At 47.7% G+C, this 22,723-nt stretch overlaps 1 protein-coding gene across 1 annotated transcript in view; it reads right to left on the reverse strand.

The window, feature by feature from the left end:
* Positions 1 to 22,723, reverse strand: part of LYPD6 (LY6/PLAUR domain containing 6) — a 147,793-nt gene that overhangs the window by 27,488 nt on the left and 97,582 nt on the right. The window contains exon 2 of the mRNA XM_075529814.1: positions 5,710 to 5,898. Within this exon, the coding sequence (XP_075385929.1) occupies positions 5,710 to 5,827 (118 nt within the window). The 5' untranslated portion in view covers positions 5,828 to 5,898. The remainder of the gene's footprint in view (positions 1 to 5,709; positions 5,899 to 22,723) is intronic.

The following is a 22,723-nucleotide window of genomic DNA, read 5'->3' on the forward strand; positions in this document are numbered from 1 at the left end:
AATTGCTTTGCCCACATGGAACCAATTAAGTATGTTATCAAAAAAAAAAATGGAGGAGGAGGCAGCCGCTTAAGGCCAGAATTATGATCCTGAGATAACTTTGATTCTCACCTTGCCTTGAATAGCTGCCCATCCATGCACTTGTTTGCAACATTTCACAAAACCGACTGTGGTAATATCCCATGACCGAATCTGATCAAGAATCACTGACGTCTGAAAAGACACGCTATCTGGAACTTTTTACGCGGCCCGCAGGGACTCCCGTGTTCCGACAAGTGGATTCATCTTCCCGAGCAGGTTGATAGAGAGGGCGGGGATGTCTTAGAAATGGAGAGAAGGGCGGAAAGCAGCTCAGATCTGGCTCTCAAGTCACAACAGTCCCCGAAAGGGGATTTCACTGTGACGGGACTTGCTGTCCTCGCATCTTAAGTACAACTAAACGGACGTGGGTTGTGTGAAACTACAATTCCTGTAGCGTTGTGTCCCACAACCTGGAAAAGCGATTTCCATCTGAGTTAGAAGACTCCAATTAGGTTAAGTGCAGGTCTGAAGAACTGAAAACAAACAGATGCTCTAATTTCAAAGCCACTTAGCATTCTCATGGCCATATTTGCTGACTTTGTTTTAAGAAATAACATGAGAAAACACGTACAAGACATTGTTAGGACATTTTTGTGATTGAATGGGAGAAAAGACGGGGCTTTCTACTCCCATAAAGAGTTACCGTCTCATAGACCCACAGGGGCAGATCTACGCCGTCCTATAGACTCAACTCGACGACAGGGAGTTTGGTTTTCTTTTGGTTTTTGATTGAATGTATTAAAGATATCTTTATGATCGATTAAAACACATATGACCTATATGTAGCTCTCAAAGATATAGCTTTAAGATGGTTTGTAAGACTTAAAGCAGAATGACCGAAGCGGGCATTTTGAAAAACGAAAGCCATCTGTCAAAGACAGCATGTGTAAAGAATGAGCATCGTATGTACACCAACACACCAAGGTTTATGACGGAAAGCTAAGCCGCACCCCTTCAGCTGCCATGATTAATTCACTAGGACAACTAATTTTACATGTCTGTCACAGCAACGAGTGACACCGTGGGCTGGAATGTGACATTAGTTATTCCTGGAAACTTTCCCATTGAAGAGCTACGTTATGCATTTTGAATGAAGTCTGATGATCCAACTTCTCGGAGAATAACCATTCTTAAGAGCCTACCGCTAATAAGTTGTAGTGTTCCCGGATTTGCATCATCAAATGAACGCTTCACATTTTTCTCTTGTAAGGCTAGTGGCACATGAAAGCACATCCCATGTGAGTTCTAACACACCAGTGGCCCACGGGAGAAGGAGGAGGCTGTCGGCTTCTGTAAAGGTTTGTAGTCTCGGAAACTCTAGGGAGTGTGTCTCCTCTGACTTACAGGATGCTGTGCATCAGAGTAGACTCAGCAGTGGCCTTTGGTTTGGTTTTAAAAGCTAAAGCAGCTGTGCTTCAATGTCTTTCTCTCTGAATGTGTATACCAGTATGTGTCATTGGCAGGTAACCAAGGGATCTCATTGTAGGAGAGTTTTACTATTCCATACCTGTGCAGCCTCTCAAAGGTCAGAGATTAAGATTTGATAGGAACTTTTACTTACTTCTTGGCCGGCAGCCTGGTTACTGAATAACTACATCCTCTTCCATGGCAAATCCCCACACATCCTAAGCTTTACAGTGGCCAACTGTAGCCCAAGGCCCGAGGAAATGGTTAATTTCCTCCTCCCTCAGGTACTCTTGAGCCACAGCCTGGGCCCATAGAAGAACAGCTCTCTCCAGGCTCCTGTGAGTTGATACTGCATCTGATAAAGGTTTGTGAAAAAGGGCAGAAAGAAGTTCCAACCAGAGGGTGTTACTTCAAAGCCTTCCCGAACAAGTGAAGTTTCAAATTGTTGTTGCCCCAGCTGTGAATGAATCAAATTTGGCTCTTGATCACAGAGTTAATAAGCTTAGTGCTCTGTATTTCAGGCCATAAGTCCCTGGTCCCTCAAGGGAAGGCGATTGTGAAGGGAAAAAAGGGACGCCGAAGTGCCCAGTTCCTTCCTGTAACCTAATCTGTCCATTAACTCTTGTGGTCAGCCACAGTTCAACCAGCCACCATTCGTTCGCAAGGCATCGGAAAAGATGTAGTCTTTGTCTGCATCTCTTGGAGCTTTTGCCCGGACAAAGGCCTTCAGTCACTGGAAATGTGGGGAGAAGGGGATCTCATTTTGAAAAGTATGCTGGTGTGTGAAATGCACCCCAACTCTTTTTGATTCTTGCCCAATTAATTAATTCCCATTGTTCTTGGAGACTGGAAGCAAAGATAAACATTCTAGAAATTAATTACTTTTCTTAGCCCACTTGGCAGTACAGTCAGTGCAGTTTTGAGAGTAAGAATGTAATACGTCTGGACAGAAGTGGGTCTCCTGGTAGCTTTCTAGAAGGTCTCCTTAGCCTCTAGGATGGACACAGGGACGGTTTGTGAGTGAACTAAGAGGTTCCCTGCCTGGGCACAGGCAAACCACCTGCAGGGATAGGCTAAGGCTCTTGAGTGCACAGGATTTAAAAAACAAACAAATTTCGGAACATACAACCCGAGAGATGCTTGAAATTCTAAGGAACGTTTTCTATTCCAGGGAGAGAAATGGAGGCCAGGAACAGGACAAAGACACTTCAGCTACCAAACGGTTCTATCTCTTATCTGGTGTGTGGCGAACAACCAAACCAGTAACTTTGTTTCTCTGCCTGTCAAGAGGAAAGCCCCCCCACTCCCCCACCCCCCCTTGAAGGGCTTCATTAAGCTTTGGTACTTGAATCACACGCCAGGATGCAAGGCACCGTGATAAAGCCACAGGCACATATAAATGATGGGAGAGAACGTCATGGGGCTGGCCCCTTCCGTCTGACAGCCAGGAGCGTCCTTTCTCTTCAAGGCTTCAGAGCTTGGAAGACCAGGAAACCAGACAACAGAGGTCAGTCCCAGACGGGGGAACGTTCCCAACCTGGTTTCCGTCTCACCCGTTGTTCTTGCCAGTGGTGGTTCTGGGCCCACGAGAAGCGAGTATGTCTGCAGCTGGTATCGAGAGCCTGGGGGTCGCCCACACATCCGGCTTCCCCCCATTTCTCCCAGGGCAGGTCCTGAGCTTTCACACCTAACGTGAATCAGGTCTGCTTCTGTCACCGAGACCCAAAGCAAACTGCCTGTTCCTCCACCTACAACATCTTGAATCACATCACTGATTTACAAATCAAAGTCATCTCCTACTTCTTTTAAGTATGGTTTATGGTCCCTGGTTTACAGAAACCTGTTTATTATAAATTGAAATTAAAATATATATACAAACAAGTTTCTGGAGTACTGCAGAAAAAATACGAAGCAAGCTCTGAATTCAAAGAGGCAGCGTGACCCAGGTGCTGGCCATGGAGGAGCCTTCATTCCCAGTTCATTCGATCCACCAAGAATTCACAGTCCTCACGACCAGTTACAGAGCTCACCAGAGAACTTGAGCCAGGTCTGCTCACCGACAGTGAGTCTGATGTAGCAACGGCTGTGTCCTACATATTTCAAAATCACATCAGAAAACCCCACAGATTCTGAACATACGGCAAGTGCCTTCTAATCAGGTCATGGTTCTATGCCATGAACACACATCATGCGGGCAGACCTTCCACCAGTTTTTGTAGAGCGGGAGGGGCTCACCCTCTGACCTCCTTCAAAGACCCGATCCTTCAAGAGCCTCTATCCGAATTGTACCGACTCCCGTGCCATGGGGCAGATGCGGTGTGTCTGCTTGCTGGCTTGTTTTGCTTTCGTTCGCATGAGCACACGCAGTCACATCGCGTTTCCTTCCCTCCAGGGAGCGCTGTAATCAGCCTCAGAGAAGCGTTTGGTGGGGCCTCTTCGGTGGGCCACATTACGACAGTCTCTTAGTAAACCAACGAGAATCTTAAGAAGCCAAGAACCCTGGCGATCAAACCTAAGGGGCTGAGTTCGACTTCACTTCTGCTTCACGACGCAAGAAGAGCGACTGGAGAGAGAAAAAAAGCACGTTCCTAGACGGCAGTAACCAGCTCTGCAGCTTCCTCTCGGGAAGGAAGCAGACAGGTGCGCCACAACAAGCTGGCGGATGTGCGGCCCAGGTAGTTACTGAGTAGGCACCAAACTACTGGGCGCAAGGCACGACTATAGTAAATGTCAACGTTGTTTTGCTGGTCCAAAGGGTGGTTGGCGTTGAGCACAATTTGTTGTTGGTGGCTGTGGGATCGCCTGCAGCTCCTGGCTACCGGGTATGTGGTGCAGAGCGGCTCTGTGGGGGTTCTCAAAGGCTGGGGACCCCGTGGAGGCAGATCCCAAGTCTATCTTTGGAGGCATCTCTAAGTGGGCTTGAACCACCAACCTTTCCACTAGTCGTCATGCACTTAATGATCTGGGTCACCTAGCCATCCTGTGCAAAGTGAGGATGCTGAATTTTCAGGACCTTCCCTTGACCAGATAAGTCAACAACGACGTTGTAAACAAACACGCTTTCTGTGTGTGTGTCTCACATCTTATGGATACTGCTCCTAGTCTATAAAATATGGAAGGGACGCTCGTTACCTTATACACTTGAGGAATGAGGAAATGAGCACCTACAATGAGGCCGCTATCCCTGGGTGAAGCATCTGCTATGGCTCCCATTGGGTGCTTCATTTTTCACAGGCCCGACTTCGCCAAACCTTCACACAAGGTGAGGCTCTTTATTTCAGGTCACCAGGCTCAGAGGCCTGGGTCCCAGTCCCTGGGCGTTCCACGGCAGAAGGCGCCCTCTCATCCATTCCAGAACACTCAGTGTGCAGCAAGGTTGTCACCAGGACTGGAGGGAGGCTCGAGTGGCTGCCTCCACATTGTAGATGACGAGGCCCTCCCTTTGATTTGCCTTTACGCCTCTGATGACGATCACAAGGCAGGACACATAGGAGACACGCCAACGGGAAAAAGGAAACACGTGTCTGCTGAACAGACCGGTTCCAAAGAGGCATGCACCTGGGGGCGGAAGCCGCAAGGTCAACCGCCCACCACAAAGGCAACACTGCATCGCAGGGGCCACATAGGAGAGGACGCATTGAAAACTCAGGAAGACAAGACAGACATGGGCTATACAGCCAAAGGGGAAATAAAAATGGCCGCATCTCCCAGAGTCATCCTTGGAATGTTAGCATCAGAAGCACACAGTGGCTTGCTGGAAACCAAAACCCACGGATCTGGGAATCCCTCTTGTTAGGCGATCCCTAGAGAGTTCTTACTCACGGGAACCCCAAAAGGATGGAGGATGGGACGTTGCAGGAGGCGGTTCTGTTGAAACCGAGCAATGGGTGAAAGAGCAGTGATTATTCAGCCTGACAAGACAGTGATCTTTCACAAACAATCTTCTCCAGGGGCAGGAGGGCCACTTTGATAAGGGACTCAGGGCTGCCACGACTCAAAAGGAAGGGTGTTCAGGATCAGAGGGATGGTGTGGGGGAGGGAGAAAACAGCCTGACCCTGCGCTTCCTGAGTAGTCATGTGCCTTGTGTTGAAAAAGTGAGGGTCCTTACCACACCCCTCCAATTAAATCACCAAAGGGGTCTACGGCTTGCCTTCTCCTGGCCAGTTTTCAACCCGTTTGGTAGACAGTGACATTTCTGTGCCGAGAGAGCGACGTCTTACTTGAAGGGTGGAGGTAGACAATGTCTTTCACGGTGAAGTCTCGGGACTGGGCGGCTTTCAGACAGTCGGCCAGCAGGCTCAGGAGCAGGAGCCAGGCCAGGGCAGGGCCCGGTTCCATGGCAGACTTTGACGTCAGTCATACAGAGGGCCCACGAGTGGGGGCTCGGGCCGCTGGGAGAGAGCTCGCACCTGGAACAAAAGAGAGAGAGAGACTCATCTCAATGTCCACCTTGAGAAGTGCCCTGGCTGCTTGGCTGAGTGCCCCCACCAGGGAGTGGGCAGACATGGAGAGAAACTTTATAGAAGGTAATTTTAGAACACTTATAAAATTCCAACCAAAATCTGTTCTGAATCAGGTCTCTAAGGCTCTGCTGGTAGCAGTCCCCTCTCATATCCAGCAGAGATGGTATCACGAGAGATTGAATTTTAATGAAATCCAGCTATTTTCGCTCGGAGGCCGGGGGGATGGTTGCCCGAGAGTAACAATAAATAAGTCAGGTACCAAAAGCCCAGAAGCGTCTCCTTGATAACGGTGTGGGCCAAGGATGAGAGCGCAGCCTTCCTGAGTCAAGCCGTTCATGCAAACCTGCCCAGGCTAGCCTCTCAGCAGGAAAACAGAAGAGGTCAGTTAGCCCCTGCCAAACCTATAGCACAACACCTGCTTGGTGTCACTAATATTTTCTGGCCCAGTCATGTTGAAATCCTGTGCAAAACTCCATTGCCAAGTTTCTCCTAACAACTTGATGAGACGGGCATTATTTTTATCCCATGTGGAGTAAACTAACTGGGGTTTAAGGACTAGAGAAGCGGGTTCAAATCCAGCCACTCGATCCTCTGGACAATTTTTAGCCACTGGGCAATTCTGAGATTTTAGACACTGGGATATTGTGAATTCTTCCCAAATGGATTTGAAAAGTACAAAATCCTGATGAAATCGATGAATTCCTGTAGAATACACATCATCTGTCCTCGGCCCCCTTTAACTTATAATCGAGGTGGCAGCAAATGTGTCGAATTGACCAGCTTACTTGAAAAGCAGTGCTAGGTCTTCATCCAGTCTCTGCATGTGCTATTCTCATCTATGTCCCTGATTTCCTAGAAAACTGGCTCCTCGTGTTCTTTTCTACCCCCACCACCTGCCACCCACAGGCACCAGCATCTCAGATGACCATGCAACGGGTCCTGGTTAAATATCTACTTTATTTTAACCTGGCTGAAAAACAAACAAACAAACCAACCATCATTTGGACATTTTTGTTACTAGATAGATATTGAATGACAATCTCTTAAATAGTATAACAAAATAATCTTTAAATTACTCTTGCAAAAAAAATAGTCAACGCGTACCTCAAGAAACAGGATATCAATGGAGGAAGATACAGCCCGGGTATGATTAGGATTTCGCGTCTATGACAAACACAGCATTAATGAAGACATGATGATAGCGTGCGTACAGATGAACGCAGAAAGCAGACCCTCTATGGAGCTCACAAATAGACTCAACTCTGGGCATGACACCAGAATTTTTTTTCAAGAAAAAAATTAATATTTTTAATAGGAAAATATTAAATGAGTTATGATAACTTGATTAAAACACATGAAAAAGATTAATGGAAACCAAACAATGCATGTTTCACTGAAAGTTCAGATGGATTAGTGTGTTCCATGTAAGCAGCAGCAGAAGGCACAAACACACGGTGAGAACACGGTAGCAGAGTTATCACCCTCTAGCAGTGTGATGATGCCAATTTCATGCTCGCTCACCATCTTCAGCTTAACGAAGTGGTTCCACAAAGCAAACTTGCACTCAGGGAGAGAAAGGGCTGCTGGTCGCTCACTTACGAAATAACGACTCCCAGGTACTGTGCTAGGCACCAGGTTGAATGAAGCGATGGGGAAAACAAACTAAGCCGAAACCTGTGTTTTCTTTCCTGCACTGAGCAGGCAGCCGCATGAGAAGAGCAGCGCCATCTCATCTTAAAGGAATGCCTGCTGTGCTTTGATAGAAATCAGTTCTGGCTTTTCTGTGCCAGGGAAGTGAACGTGTACGGGGAAGGACAGGCGTGTACAGCACCCCCCTCTCCTTACAGTGTGCACCAGGGTTAATTGTGAGGGGGAAGAAAGGTAGATGGTATCTGTTTGTAACCGTAATAGTAAATGTGGAGACAAATATGCAGACCAAAGGTCGGAAAACCAAACCCAGACCGAACTCAGCCACCGAGTTAATTGTGACTCACAGTGACCGTCCATATAGGACAAGCTAGAACTGCCCCCTGGGGGTTCCGATATTGTTCATTCTTTACAGGATTCAGAAGTCTCACCCTTCTCCCTCGGAGTGGCTGTTGGTTTCAGACTGGTGATCTTGTGCTGGCACCCCAGCGTGTGACCCCTTATGCCAGCAAGACCTCTTCCTAGGGCTGGAAAGGGAATGACAAAGTGGCCCCAAGGCTGTGCTGCTCTTAGGAGGCATTCTCCTGAGCTTCACAGTTATAATGTGCGTACATGGTCGTTTAGGATGTTATGTGAATGAACTAAAGGTGCTACTGAGTTGTAAGCTCCTTCCAGAGTTGAGGGACAGGAAACCCAATGGTGCAGGAACTTGAGGTGATGATTTAGGCCTGCTCTTGCTCCAAACCTGGCTGCCTCTAGGGTCCAGCACACGCGGTGTGTGTGTGTGTGTGTGTGTAAACATCTACATCAGGCTAGTTCCATGCAGTTCCTCCCCTCACCAACCCAGCCTGTTTGTGTCAGGAGAGACTATTGATTTAAAAAATACATTGATTTTAAAAATACTATTGATTTTAAAAATGCAGGGCACCGGTTAAAAAAAGTGAAAACTATCCAGATCCAGGCTAGAGCATAAAACTTAATTTGATGTGAGATATACCATCCCTGTATCTATTTTGTGAACCCGGTCATCAACCAATGGGAAGGTGGGGGTCTTGAAGTGCTATTGTAAAATTTACCAATAATACGGAGACTATAGAAATGGATTGCCATAGGAAAGAAAATGGAAGAAACTTTACTAATTTGCCTTTGGTAAAAAGTATAAGCAGGTTTGAAACTATGGGGCATCACCAAACTTTTCTTACTGGGCTTTAGGCAGCATCTGCCACATTGGGGTTTTCAGTTTGGTTTTGGTTTGGTTTCTCAATGCTGTGTTGAAATTGTCTAAAACACTTTCCCTCCCTCCATGGTATAATTTATTTATCATCTAACTGGTGGCTGCAAATATCCACCCATTGTGTTTTCCCTGCAGTGGAGACAAATAGGTATGGTTTGATAGCAGGTATTAATTATTAATCTAGAAAACAGTGTATTAAAGAGCCTTATATTTATTAAACATAAATGATAGAGTGTATGTTCCGCTTCTCCTAGAGGTTTCTCATGGCAGTTTCTACCAGCTGACCCCCTCAAACCCAGAATATGTCAGAAAGTACATCCATATGAATTGTTTCTTTACACTGGAAATATAAGTCAGGAAATCATCAGTGGAGAATAAGCTGAGCATGAAAAGGGGGTGAGGTAGTTATTTTATTGTGCCAACCTGGCCAATAAACACATATGGGGTTAATTGAACGGTGGAGGGATAAATGGCTCAGTGAGCCTCGCCTTTCCAGTTCTCAGGTCTCTTGTTTTCTGATGGTCAGACCAGGGTGCAGCTGCCTTAGCCAGTTCCCTGCTTCAGCTAGCAAGATACACTTCCTGCAAGACATCCCCAAGGAGAAGCCACATGGACCTACCCTGATGCAGCCCTGGGTGCTGGAGCACCTGTGTGGAGACCCCTGCCAGCACTGAGATGCTAACACGTTTACTGACTTGGCTTTCCTCCTGCACCCTACATTATAGTGTGTGTTTTGTGAGATGGAGGAGGACTTTGTGGATTGGTGTTGGACATATGGGTTAATGTTGGACTTGTGGGTTTGGGCACCACTGGGTTGGGATGTTTTCTTGATGGCCACTTACCCTTAATATAAAACTCTCTCTTATACATGAGTTTCTGTGGATTTGTTTCTCTAAAGTACCTGGACTAACACAGGGGGGGAAGGAGTGACTACTGTGATGTGCTGAACAATCCCCCACTCCCCCAGAAAGATGTCCAAGTCCTAATCCATGGGATTTGTCAGTGGCACCTCACATGGTAAAAGGGACTTCACAGTTGTGATAAAGTTAAGGACTTAGCCGTACTTCGGGTGTAATTTTTCTGTACACCTAAAGCTTCTCTAAAAAAGAAAGTCTATGTCAGAAGATGAAGCAGGAACCACTCCTGCTGACTGAAAGAAATGCTTTAGGCCTGCCGTGCTCAGCACATATTTTCAAATTTTGGATGCTGAATTCATCTTTTAAACTATGGATTTTATATGCAGTAGAGCACTGTCTTGTAGATGATCCCTTCAGGTTGGAAAGCGCTCAAAATACGACTGGGGAAAGAGCTGCCGCTTCAAAGTAGAACCAACCTTAACGACGTGGATGGAATAAAGTTTTCGGGGTCTTTGTTTGCACCTGCATGTGGTGTTTCCCCACAGGATGAATTTGAATCCCACCCTGTCCTCTTCAATGTGTCACATGTTTGTCACCATGGAGTCAGTTCTGCCCTAGCATGACCTACGCACAACAGAAAGAAACACTGCCTGGTCCTGTGCCTCAGCCCACTGTTGCAGCCACTGGGTCCATCCATCTGGTTGAGGGCCTTCACCTCTTGCACCGCCTCTTACTTTACCAAGTTCAACGTCTTTCTCCAGGGACTAGTCTCTCCTGGCCACACGTCCAAAGTACGCGAGACAAAGCCTCACTGTCCCTGTCTCTAAGGAGCACTTTAGTTATCATTCTTCCGAGTCAGATTGGTTTGCCAATGTGGTTTTGGCAGTCCATGGTACTTTCAATATTCTTCACCAGCACCACAGACAAATGTATTGGTTCTTCTCCAGTGTTCACTATTCAATGTCTAATTGTCACATGCATATGAGGCAATGGAAGAGAATATGCCTTAGGTCAGGCCCACCCTAGTCCTCAAGGTAACACACCTGCTTCTCAATTCTCTAAAGAGTTCGTTCTTTTTATTTTGTTATATTTTAATCTTTTGAGGAAGAAAAATATACCCAATGGTTTTTCAGTATATTCACAATGTTGTGTAATCACCACCAATATTGACTTTTATCACCCTGCCCTACCCCAAATCACGTACCCATTAGCAAAACCCCAAATCAAGCCCGATGCCAATGAGTTGATTATGACTCATGGTAGTCCCATGTGTTGTATGCTAGAGCCGGTTCTGCGGGTTTTCTTGGCTGTAATTTTTATGGAAGTGGGGCACCTGCCCTTTCTCCCATGGTGCTCATGGGAGGCTTTGAGCTGCCAACCTTTATTTTAAGAGTTAGCAAACACCCAAGGGCCTTACCCATGGGCTCAAACTCACAGCTATCAAGTCAATTCCAACTCATGGCAACCCTTGTAGTAGTCACTCCCCAATTCTCCCTCATCTCATCCCTTCACAAACCCCAATCTATTGTCTCTATAGATCTGACTATTTTAAATATTTCATGTAAATGGAATCCTATAGTAAATGGCCTTTTTGTCTGCCTTATTTAGCATAATATTTTCAAGGTTCATCCACATTGTAGAATAAATCAGTACCTCATTCCTTTTTATGGTCAGATATTTTTCACTGTAAGGTATTTCACATTTGTTTATCCATTCAGTTGATGACATCCAGCTTTCTATCACTTTTTTGCTGAGGAATCGGTGCATTGGAAATATGGTGCTGGTGAAGAAGACTGGAAGGACTGGCTTGGAAAAGTCTGGACAGGATGCTCCATCGGAGGAAGGACAGTGAAACTTCATCACACATACATTGGATAAGTTAAGAGGAAAGACCAGTGTCTGGGAGAGGACTTCGTGTTTGGTAAAGTAGAAGGGCAGTGAAACAGAAGACCCACAAGGAGATGGGTTGACTGTGGCTGCAGCGATGGACTCAAACATAACAACAGCTACGGGGATGGCCCAGAACCAGGCAGGGTCACTCTGTCGAGCTTAGGGCCACTATGAATTGGAACCATCTCAAGAGCACCTAACCGTACGGAGTCCTGAGGACACAATGGTCCGTTGCTTAGCTGCCAGCGGAAAGGACCGAGGCTTGAAGAAAATGAAAAGACCTGGTGATCCGTTGCTATAGAGATTACAGTCAAATCCCCAACATGGTATGAACAGATAGGATCCACCCTTCCCTCTGCTTGTCTATGTGAGCCCTGACATGAACAGGCATGCATGCCCAGGTTCATCACAGCACAATCGCAAGAAATATAGAAACAAATGTCCATCGATGGAAGAAGAGACCGACAGCAGTGGCGTGCTCCGCAGTCTTAGAGAACAACAATGAGTGCGTGCGTCAGACACCTGATAGCATGGGGGAACCTGGATGACATTGTGCCTAGTGAAATGAGTCAGTCACGGAAGGCGTACATGCATGGATGTAGCAGCAAGCTGAACAGCTGTGTAAGGCAGAGTGGGGTCGGGAGTATACCTTTGAATATGGATCTCAGAGCGTATTTGCATATGGGTATTTACCTTTGCTGTAACTATATCTATAAAGGTAACAGAATATACAAGGGTCAAATTTATGAACATTTATCAAATATAACCAAATATCTTTAAAAAATGAGTCACTGGACCTAGGGGCTCAAGACATACTCCTGGTAGACTCTGTGGTAGTTACATGATTTCACGTTAACTTGATAATAGCGTGTTGTGGTAAAGTCTAGCCTGTCATCAGGTCCCACAGCCTAATGATGTCTCCTTGTGGGTGTGGCCTTCTCATAGGGAGGGGCCTGGGGACCTCTCCCTCTCTCTCCACCTTCCTGCTGTCGAGACTCTCAGAGGGCTGTCAGAGCCACGCTGAGGCCTGCGAGAGCTATGGCAGTGTGTCCACTGCCTTGGATCCATAAGACTTTGAACTCACCAGCCTGTGATCTTCCTGCATTCTGTATCATTGTGTGTGGCTGTGTGAGTCCGAAGAGGGATTTATGGATTAGTGTCAGATGTGTGGAGTAGTTTTGGACTTATGGACTTGATCTGGACTGGGTTGGGATGTTTGCTTGATACATAATTACTTCTTGATATAAAGCTCTCTCTTACACATGTATGAGTGTCCCTGGATTTGTTCCTCTAGTCAACCTAGCCTAACACAGAGACCAAAGTCAATGGCATAGCCTTTTCCATAAAGACAATGTTCTACACGCGACAAGGGTCTTAAATGAACAGGACAGGCCATCTACAGCACATCTTTTAATCTCTCCCTGTTGGGGGGAAGGATTGATAAAATTTGAAAACATATAGAAACAATTAAGTCCAATGGACAAATGGAAGACAAGAATATAATCCTCAATGCCCCTTCACATCTGAAGAATTTGATAGTGCCCAGCTGCCACGGCCAACTCTTCTGACAAGGAGCCCCTAAGAAGATCCTGGCTAGAGTGGAACACAAATGGAGAACAAGTCTCAAAACCATATAAAATGACCATTCTCATTGGGCAGATGGAACCCCTGGTGCTATCTGGGGTCCTTCGTCACTTTCCAGATCTGGCAATGAACTCACCCCCATGGCTCCACATTCAGTCACACAGTGTGCCTGCCTTCCAGTCAGTGCTGGCTCCTGGCAACCTCCCTGTGGGTTTCTGAGACTGTAACTGTTTATGCCGGGGTAGAAAGCCCGGTCTTTCCTCCCCAAGAGTTGCTGGTAGTTTTGAACTGCCAACCCTATGCACTGCGGCCCAACTCATAACTACTTTACCACCACCAGGGCTCAAACAGCTGACAGATCTCTAAAGGGGATAACAACATTAGTGAAACACATACACTGCAGATTAATCCACCATTTCCGATCAAAGGGAAGCTATTAACTTCAGTTTACTGAAAGTATTAACACTTTTCACCACTAAGATCAAAAGGGCAGTGTGCATGCCAGGTCAAAGTTCAAAAGGGCTAGGAGAGAGGAGGAATGGAAACAGGAAACCTGGGAGGAAGTGGGATAATCAATGATACAAGGTGGAGATTGCAATCAGTGAGGTGAAACAAAAGGTGTCTGAATTGCTGAATGGAAAATGGATCTTGCTCTGTGAACATTCACCCAATTCACTATAAAGCAGCAACACTGCAACGTGAAGAGGCAAAAGCAAAAGGATGCAAAAGACGGGGGGGGGGGGGGGGGGGGGGGGGGACACCTCAGAGGATGGAGGCAGACCTCCTCGCTCCCCTCAAGTGGTCGCCAAGAGTTGGAACCAGCAAGACGTGATCGCAACGACGAGCTGCGACGCAGTCTTCCAGCTGCAGGCCAGCCATTGGACTGTATTTTTTTGAGAAATGTCTATTCAAATCCTTGGCCAAGTTTTAATCAGCATACTGTTTTTAATTGCTGCACTATAAGAATTCTTTCTTTATGACAGGTACCAGACCAGTTTTTCTCCGATCTTGTGGGTTATTTTCTCTTCCTTTGTCATGTCCTTCCATGCACTACGGTTTTCCAGCTTTAAGAGGCCCGGACGCTGCTTTCATCCAGTACCCGGCCATGCGGGGTGAAAGAACCGTCTATTTTGTCGTCTGTTAGTGACGGCTGGGGTCTGTAGCTGCCACGTGTTTCCCATGAGACAAACAGAGTCGCCTCACCCCAACCTACATTTCGGCAGTGAATCAGTGAATCTATCAGCATTTCTGTGACACTGCAACATGAACCGGGAATGGCATGCATGCGCAACTAGTCTGCTCCTGAAGCCTGGGGCCGCCGAGGGAAGCTCATCTTCTCCTGAGCCTCCTTAGCTGCTGATGCTGGGCACACTCAGAGAACATGAAGGGTCTTGGCTGGAACACTGATGCTTTCCCCAGGGTCTACTGCGCCTTTGGGCTATCCTACCCGTTCAGAAAAGACGCTGAGCTCCCACATTGTGGCCCTGCTGTGTGACACTGCCCTGTCCCTGAATACAGCTCCCTTTATGAAGAAGTACACTCTCATCTCCACAGCTCCGTGACCTCTCATTTGTTATTTATGAGCTTGGGCAAATCTAATACCACTCTGACAGGTTTAATTTGTGCTCTAAATTACCTTTGCGTGAGTTACTCAACGGCTGGTTTTATTCCAGTGGACTACCAAAAAAATTAGTTTAATATCTCTTGTACCTGAGGAGAGAGTTGAGACCAGTTGCATTCTGTGGATGGCGACAGATAATATAAATGGCCAGAGAGGTGAAGTGATAGGCTCTTAATCCAAGTCAAACCGGTTGCTGGAAGAAAATGAAGCATTTCTGGAAGCTACAAGTGACTGAATTAAAAGCACTGTGACCCATCCCATGGCAACCCTGTGTGTATCAGATAGACCTGTGCTCCCCTGGGCTTTTAATGACTGATGCTTTGGAAGCTGATCACCAGGCCTTTCTTCCTGTGTGCATCATGGTAGAACCTTTCAGTTAGCTGAAAACATTGCTTCTCACTCCTCTGGAATTCCTTCACTAAGGTGCCAAGTAGGAAATGACAATGTCTCACTACTAAGTCAATGTATAAGTAATGGTAAAAAAGAAAACAGATTCAAGTCTAAATATACATCCATTCTATTCAAAATGAAGTCTTAAAAACCTGATTGAAGAGCATAAGGTAATTCTGAAGTTTTAAAGATCAGGGATAGGATCTCTTAGCAAGCCTTGATATCATTTCCAATATGCATAGACTACACTTAGTAGTGCCTCTGTGACCTAAAAATTAACTTGGTCTCAAACGTATAAACTAAGAGACTTCTTCAGAAGAAAACTAAGTCTACGTTAAAAATATTCTGACCACGAGTACCTTTCTTGCGGTTTGGGAATTGTTCAGAAGAGATGGCCAATTCAAATGGTGTCCGCAAATTCTTTGACACGCTTCCCATCCGGAGGTGGGTTTTACATCCTTTCCCTTTGATTCTGGGCCAGCTTTATTGACCAGTTGATCAATCACTGCAGAAGTGAGACTGTGTGACTTCCAAGGTTAAGTCACAGACTGAGTAGCAGCTGGCGTGTCTGGTCCTCAGGAGCACTCACTCCTGCTGAGGCGCTGAGCCTACCTACCCCTGAGACTGCCCCACTGTGAGGACACCAAAAGTGGCTTATACAGAGCCCCCGAAACGTCATGAATGGAGAGGGCCAGACAGCCCCTGCTGCTCCAGCCCGCTTCCCTCACCCCCAGCCAGCCTGAGCCACAGTCTGACTGCACCTGCAGAGAAACTCCAAGCCCCACGAAGTTAGCCCGGCCCTCCCCATATTCCTGCCCCACGGAAACTAAGAGAGATAATAAAATGATTGCAACTGTTTTCAGCACAACGAAGAGGCCGCTGTACCCACAGCCAATAAAAATCGCTTCAAAAACTCCTGCCTTTCTTCCAAAATAACAGAATTGACATTTGGCAGAATGTTCTCTCTTGCCTTCTTCATAAAGTATTTGCTCCAGGGTCTAAGGTAATTTAGGTCATTAAAAGTAAACCTTAATTGGGAGGTGCCTTCCAGACAAGAGACCGGAAGTTCAAGTCCCAGCACAATGTGTTAGGAGTCACCGCCTGCCTGTCCAAGGAGGCTTCCATGTTGCTATGATACGGAACAGGGTTTGGCAGACTAAGAGGCAATCCAAAGAAAAAGACTGGCTCGCCCTGGTCTCTGGTACAGGAGCCTCCCTAACATGATACGGGGGAGTCTGAAAGCCTCCTGGCAAGTGATCACGGCGATGGCCCGGGACCAGGCAGCATTCCACTTGGGCGGCGTGGGCAGGGGCTGATTCAGAAGCAGCAAGCTGTAGGTTCTGCGGTGATGCTACCCAGCAACAGATACAGAAACGCAGGGGTGTGGAGCGCTCTCCGCGAATTGTAGGCCTGCTCTCGCAGGGAAGAGCCATCTTCAGAACACTGATTACTGCACTCGTTAGGTGTCATCAAATCAGGCCAGACTCACAGCGACAGAACAAAACACAGCCCGGGCCTGATTGCTAGGTGCAACCTGATTGCTCATCCAGCGACACAAATGCGCTCTGCCTCACCGAGCTCTGCCCGTCCGGCCTCCTCTCACCCTGTTTTCCGGAAGCCAAGTGTAAACAGCTCACGCAGACGTCTCTAATCTCCGTATGAACGATGCCCTCCATTGCTCAGTGCTTAGGGAAGCCGCCGCACACCGACCATGCCTCTCATCGCTGTCCGAGGTGATCCTGGTGGCCCTCCGGTTGCCCGGTGACCACAGATGTGCCAAGCAGAACTGCTCCAGGAGCTTTCCAAGGGCATAGAGTTTCACCTGTCTTCCCAGGCTCCTGTGGCTTTCCACTGCCAACCTTCAAGCTAGTATTTCCGCCCTTCCCTGCTTGTGCACCTGGTGGAAGGTGTCCATTCCCCTCGGCCCACGGGTCCCTGTGCAGGAGGCCAACATACGTGCCCACCCCGCAGCTTACCCATCACAGCCCGTCCTCTCCACAGCACATCTCCTTCTTTGAGGCTCCCCTAAAAGCCCAAGCCTCCTGCCTTTGTGGCTGTCCCGGGAGGGTTGGAGAAGATGCAGAATGTGACTCATTTAAAAAGAATCAGAAGCCGACGGCCACAGAGTCAACAGGCCGCATGGTGACCCCATCCGTGTCAGAATAGAATGATGCCCCATAAGTCTTTTTCTTTTAATCCCAGAAATGTATTCTCTCAAGTTCTAAAGGCTGAATGCCTGGAACCAGGGAGTTGACTAGCAGGCCCAAGCCCTCTCCAGAAGCTCAAGAGGAGAATCCTTCCTTGTCTCCCCCAGTTCCTAGAAGCCTGGGCACTTCCTAGCTTGTCGAAGCCTAGCTCCACTGTCTTCATGTGGTCACTTTCCTCGGTGTCTCTGCCTCTTTGAGTCTCTCCACTCTATTATAAGGGGCCCGGTCATAGTGAATCAAAATATAATAACTTCCAAACTCACTTCCATGGAGTTGATGACAATTCACAGCGACCGTAGAGGGCAGGGTAGACCTGCCCCCCGTCAGTTTGTCAGATCACAACTTTTTAAAGGGGTAGAAAAAGTCTCAGCTTTCCCCTGCTGAATAGCTGCTGGTTTCCAATGGCTCACCTTGAAGTTAGCAGCCCAACAAGTAACCACTACACCACCTGGGATCCTAATATTGAATTAAGGCCCATCCTAATATAGCAGGATTTCATGTTCATTCAATTAATTAAATGCATCTTCCCCCAGCTCTGCCTGTGGGTATATAACTCCCCCTGCCCCCAGGACCACATAACGGGGGACACCAGGATGCCCGAGGCAGCGGAGGTCCAGAAGAAGCTTTCAGTTGGAGATAACGTGAGGCTTTTTTATGGTTCTTTTAAGGTCAGAGGAACCACTCCTTACCTCCAAAGGAGGGCAGGCTTCTGGCTCACCCAGCAGTAACTCATAAGGCTGCCGTGGCCCTGGGCGCACGGATACCCCCTAGAAGGTGCCTTCTGCAATGTGACAATGAGGTTAAGTGACTCCCGGCCCCCGATGCTCATCTCAGGACTGCTGTGGGCTAGCCGCCTGAGTGCTTCCAATTGCTGGAAGAGTCCTGGCAGTGCAGAGACCCAAAAGAGAAAGAGCTGGCGACCTGCGCTAGGGACGACAGCCCAGAAAACCTCCGGGGGGCGGGGGGGGGGGGGGACTGGCTATGTCGCAGGAGGCCTCGGGGAGTTGCACATTCCTTCCAACTGCACCCAAGGATCCCATCTTGCTGCATAACCTTGAGCAGCTGCCTTTCCTCTCCGTGCCCCAGTCTCATCCCCAAACTGGGAAAACAGATCACATTTGGCCACGCTTGCTAGCTAATAGGTCGCTAACGCTCAGCATCTTCCCCACGTGGCCCAGACACGTGCCTGTGTTATTCACTTGAGCGAAACCACTACTTCAGGAAGTGGATGCTCCCGCTGGACCTAACGGAGCTTAGAAAAGTCTTCACAAAGGCACTGTGTTCTATGGAGAGAAATCAAAAGCCTCATTGTCTGCCAGATTTTAAAATTGATCGCAAGCTAAGATCGGCATCCTGCAGTGAGGATAAACGCAGGCAGGTAGATGGAGTGAGATGAAGCAGATTGGGAAGGACTAGGGCCAAATCTCTTAAAATCAAGCCGAGCCGCCCCCCTTTAAAGGGACAAAAGGTAAGACCATCAGGACTGCTCCCACCTCCACCGTCAAGGAATCAATGACACTGTGATGTTTCTTAAGAACACACGATGCCCCTTAACTATGCACAGACAGAAAACCAGGAGTAAAGCTCCTCAGGCTTCACGTGCGTAGCTTTAAAGCTAAACAAAAGCAACCAACTATAAATAAAATTATATTCAAACTACAGTGTAATTCTACAAAATAGGATTGAATAAAAAAAAATTCACTGTCATCGACGCATAGCGACCCTATAAGCGAAGAGCTGCCCCTGGTGAGTTCTGAGATTGTAACTCTTTATGGGACAGGAAAGCCTCTACTGACCTTGTGTTGAGAAACCCAATGCTTAACCCACTGTGCCACCAGGGCTCCTTTGGGAAATCGTAGTATTAATGACTGATGTTCACTGAGCACATACTGTAATACTGACCAGTATGAAACTGTCAATATTCGATCATTTTGAGCTAGAAGAACAGGACATGCAGATGGCTCAGTTCCGCATGGGCGAGGTACTCTCACAAGTGCTTTCTTCAGTGCCCACAACGATCCTGTGATGTGGGTACTATTGCTACCCCCACTTTACAGATGAGAAAACTGGGGCACAAAGAAACTGAAGGATGCGTTTTGAAAAGATCTACAGAACTGGTCCAGACAGTGTGTCTTCCGTTACAACCCAGTCATGACAGGAGCTAGGACCCACGCGAGAACAGCTATCCACAGAAATCCCTAATGCACGGGGGCCAAGACCCAAAGCTGGTGATTCAAACCCCCAGCCACTCCTCGGGAGGAAAGAGGTGACGTAGTCTGCTCCTGTCAAGATTCATAGGCTTGGAAACCTGAAGAGGCATTTCAACTCTGTCCTAAAGGCTCGCTATGAGTTGGAATTGACTTTATGATGCTGGGTTTGATTTCCTTTGACAGCCTCCTGGGGCTGGGCGATCCGCAGAGAGTCAGGATCAGGTCACAGCTGAAGGCAGCCTGCAAGGTATTGGAAGGCCATTGGGACTTGAACAGCGACCGCTATTGGACACAGGGAGGTACTACAGACCTCAGTAGTGTTTTTGTTCCCCCTGAACAGCCTAGAAGGAGGAAGCGTCCTAGCGGCACCATGGTTAAGTGCTAACCTGCAAGGTCGCAGTTAGAGCCGACCCGCTGTTCCACGGGTGAACGAGATGGCGGTCAGATTCTGTAAAGCTGTACAGCCTTGGACACTGTGTGGGGCAGCTCTCTGCCCTCCTGTGGGATCACTTGAAAACAGCGCGGTTGGGTTCTTTGGTCAGCAACTCGGTGATGGTGCAGCAAGTAAGCGTAGCTGGACCTTCTTGGGAAGACAGGAGAGGGCTGCAGTGGGGAGGACAGGTGAGGTGAGACCTGACAAGGGGCAAGAAGGACAAAGGGATGCTGACGAGGGAGGGAAAGTACAAGCCAGGATTAGGCCAAATACACGCTGAGACTTCCAATTTGGTGCAAGCTAGAATCACCCGGGGCTCACAAAGAGCAAGAGAGCAAGTGAGCGAGCCAATGCTGTCTCTCTCCCTGTGTATTGTCATTGGTATGGACGAGACTTTGTTATCCGAATTGTTAAAACTCCCCAGTTAATTCTAATTTGCAGCAAAGTTTGGGAAACTTTATAATGCTTCTGTCAGTTGCTGGTGAGATGAAGTAGCCCTGAAATGCCTCTGTCCATCCATGGTATTCCACAGCCCTCTTAGTGAAGTGCTGTTAAGCAGTCCAATCTATTTTGCTGGGTCTCCCCTGCCTGCCTGTCCTGGGGCTCCTGGGAGTCTTTGGGAGAAAGGAAGTGGGCAGGCTGTGATTTATAAAGCTAGTACAACATGCCTCCTGGTTTCTACAATGTTCTGGCTATAAACCTGCTAGGACCTCTTCCTTGCTTTAAAACCACTTCCCCAAAGCAAATGCCCACGTTGCCCTTGGACTGCTGCAGGGAGAATGTTTGCGCTGCCATTCCCACGTAAGACACTTCAAGTTTATGACCACCGGAAAGAACACATCTGGGGTCTCTGCAAGCACAAATTTATACTCACAACCATCACAGGCAAGGGAGCTCAGTGGGGATGGCAAGTCTTCGGGAAAGGAAACAAATATGCCAACTTGTGCAGACACCGCGCGGTGATGGGACGAGAATGGCTTGGGTACACAGCCGACTTGAGCTTCCACTCCTGCTCTGCGACAAAGAGCCCTGTGCACTTGAAGCCACAAAACTTCCCGAAGTCCAGGATCCTTACCTGCACCCTCACAAAGATAGACTTTCAACTCCCTACACCCCACACCAACCTTCCGACTCTGAGAGGCTCTGACAGGACTCCTGAGTCTTGGTTTTCAAGTGAGCCCCTCGCTTTAGTGTTGGCAAATTTTCCATCTCCTCCGACATCCTAGTCATTGATTCTGATACTGTTCATAGAGAAAACATACTATTTCACATAAACAAAGAACAAACTCACTACTATGGAGGCAGTAGAACAGGGCTTGTAGAACTGCTCTGGGGGGTGGGGGTGGGGGTTCGGCGATTGTAATTCTTGATGGGAGTGAAAAGCCTCATCTTCCCCCCTTGGAGGCACTGGTGGTTTCCAACTGCTGACTCTGTGGTTGGCAGCCTACCGCCTACTGCGTAAGCCACTCTGCCCCGCAGGCAGCACAGTGAAATCCTCACCCCGCTGGTTGTTGTTATTGCAGGTGCCGTTGAGTGGGTTCCCTAGATACAATGGAATAAAACAGTGCCTGTTTCTGTACCATCCTCACCATTGCTTGTGTGTCTCGACCCATTGCCTGCAGCCACTGTGTCGGACCATCCTGTGGAGAGCCTGCCTCTATGTGGCTGCCCCTCCACTTTACTAAGCATGATGTCCTCCAGGGACTGGTCTCTCCCCACATGTCCAGAGTACCCGAGACAAAGTCTCACCATCCTTGACTCTTGGGAGCATGGTGGCTGTACTTCTGCAAACAGATTTGTTGGCTGTTTTGGCCATCCACTGTGCTTCCAATGCAAACACACTGATTCATTTTCCTCCTTCCTTAATCAATATCCAACTTCATATGCACATGGGACAATTGAAAATGCCATGGCTTGAGCCAGATACATCTTAATCCTCAAAATAACCTCCTTGCTTTACAACACTTAGGATACTACAATTCCACTCCTGCCAGATCTTTTCAACTGGATCAAAAGGGCGAGGTGTGAGGTGAGGGAGGACCTGGTAATTAATTGTATAGAAAGATCCTCTAAGAGGCAAAGAATTAGGAGTCTTAAAGAGTCTTTAAAGGATTAGGACTGAAATGATATGATTGGTGGCTTTAATCAACAGCAACAATAGCAACAACTACTACTACCCATTGTCATCAAGTCACCTCCTACACATAGTAACACTATAGGGTACAGTAGACTTACTCCTTAAGGTTCCCACGAGCAGAAATCTTCATGGGAGCAGAAAGCCTCATCTTTACCCTGCAGAGCAATGAAGCAACTCTATGCTTGACCCACTATGCTGCCAGGACCCCTTAACCAAAACCCAAATTCACTGCCACCTCACTGAATCTGACTCATAGCCATGATGTTTACAGGCATAGACGGCCTCCCTTTTTTCATGTGGAGCTACTGGTAGGTTCAAACCGCTGATCCTGTGCTTCATCCACCATGCCATCAAGCCTAGTCCACCCATAGTGAGCCTATAGGACAGGGTAGAGTGCCCCTGTGGCTTTCCAAGACTGCAGACTTTGACAGGAGTTCAAAGCCTCGTCTTCCTCCCATGGAGAGGCTAGTGGCCTCAAACTGCTAACATTGCTGTGAGCAGCCCAGCGAGTACACACTATGCCAACAGGGCTCTTCCTCCAGGACTCCCGGGGATTTCGAG

Source organism: Tenrec ecaudatus, chromosome 13, assembly GCF_050624435.1.
Source record: "Tenrec ecaudatus isolate mTenEca1 chromosome 13, mTenEca1.hap1, whole genome shotgun sequence".
NCBI classification, from domain to species: Eukaryota; Metazoa; Chordata; class Mammalia; order Afrosoricida; family Tenrecidae; genus Tenrec; species Tenrec ecaudatus.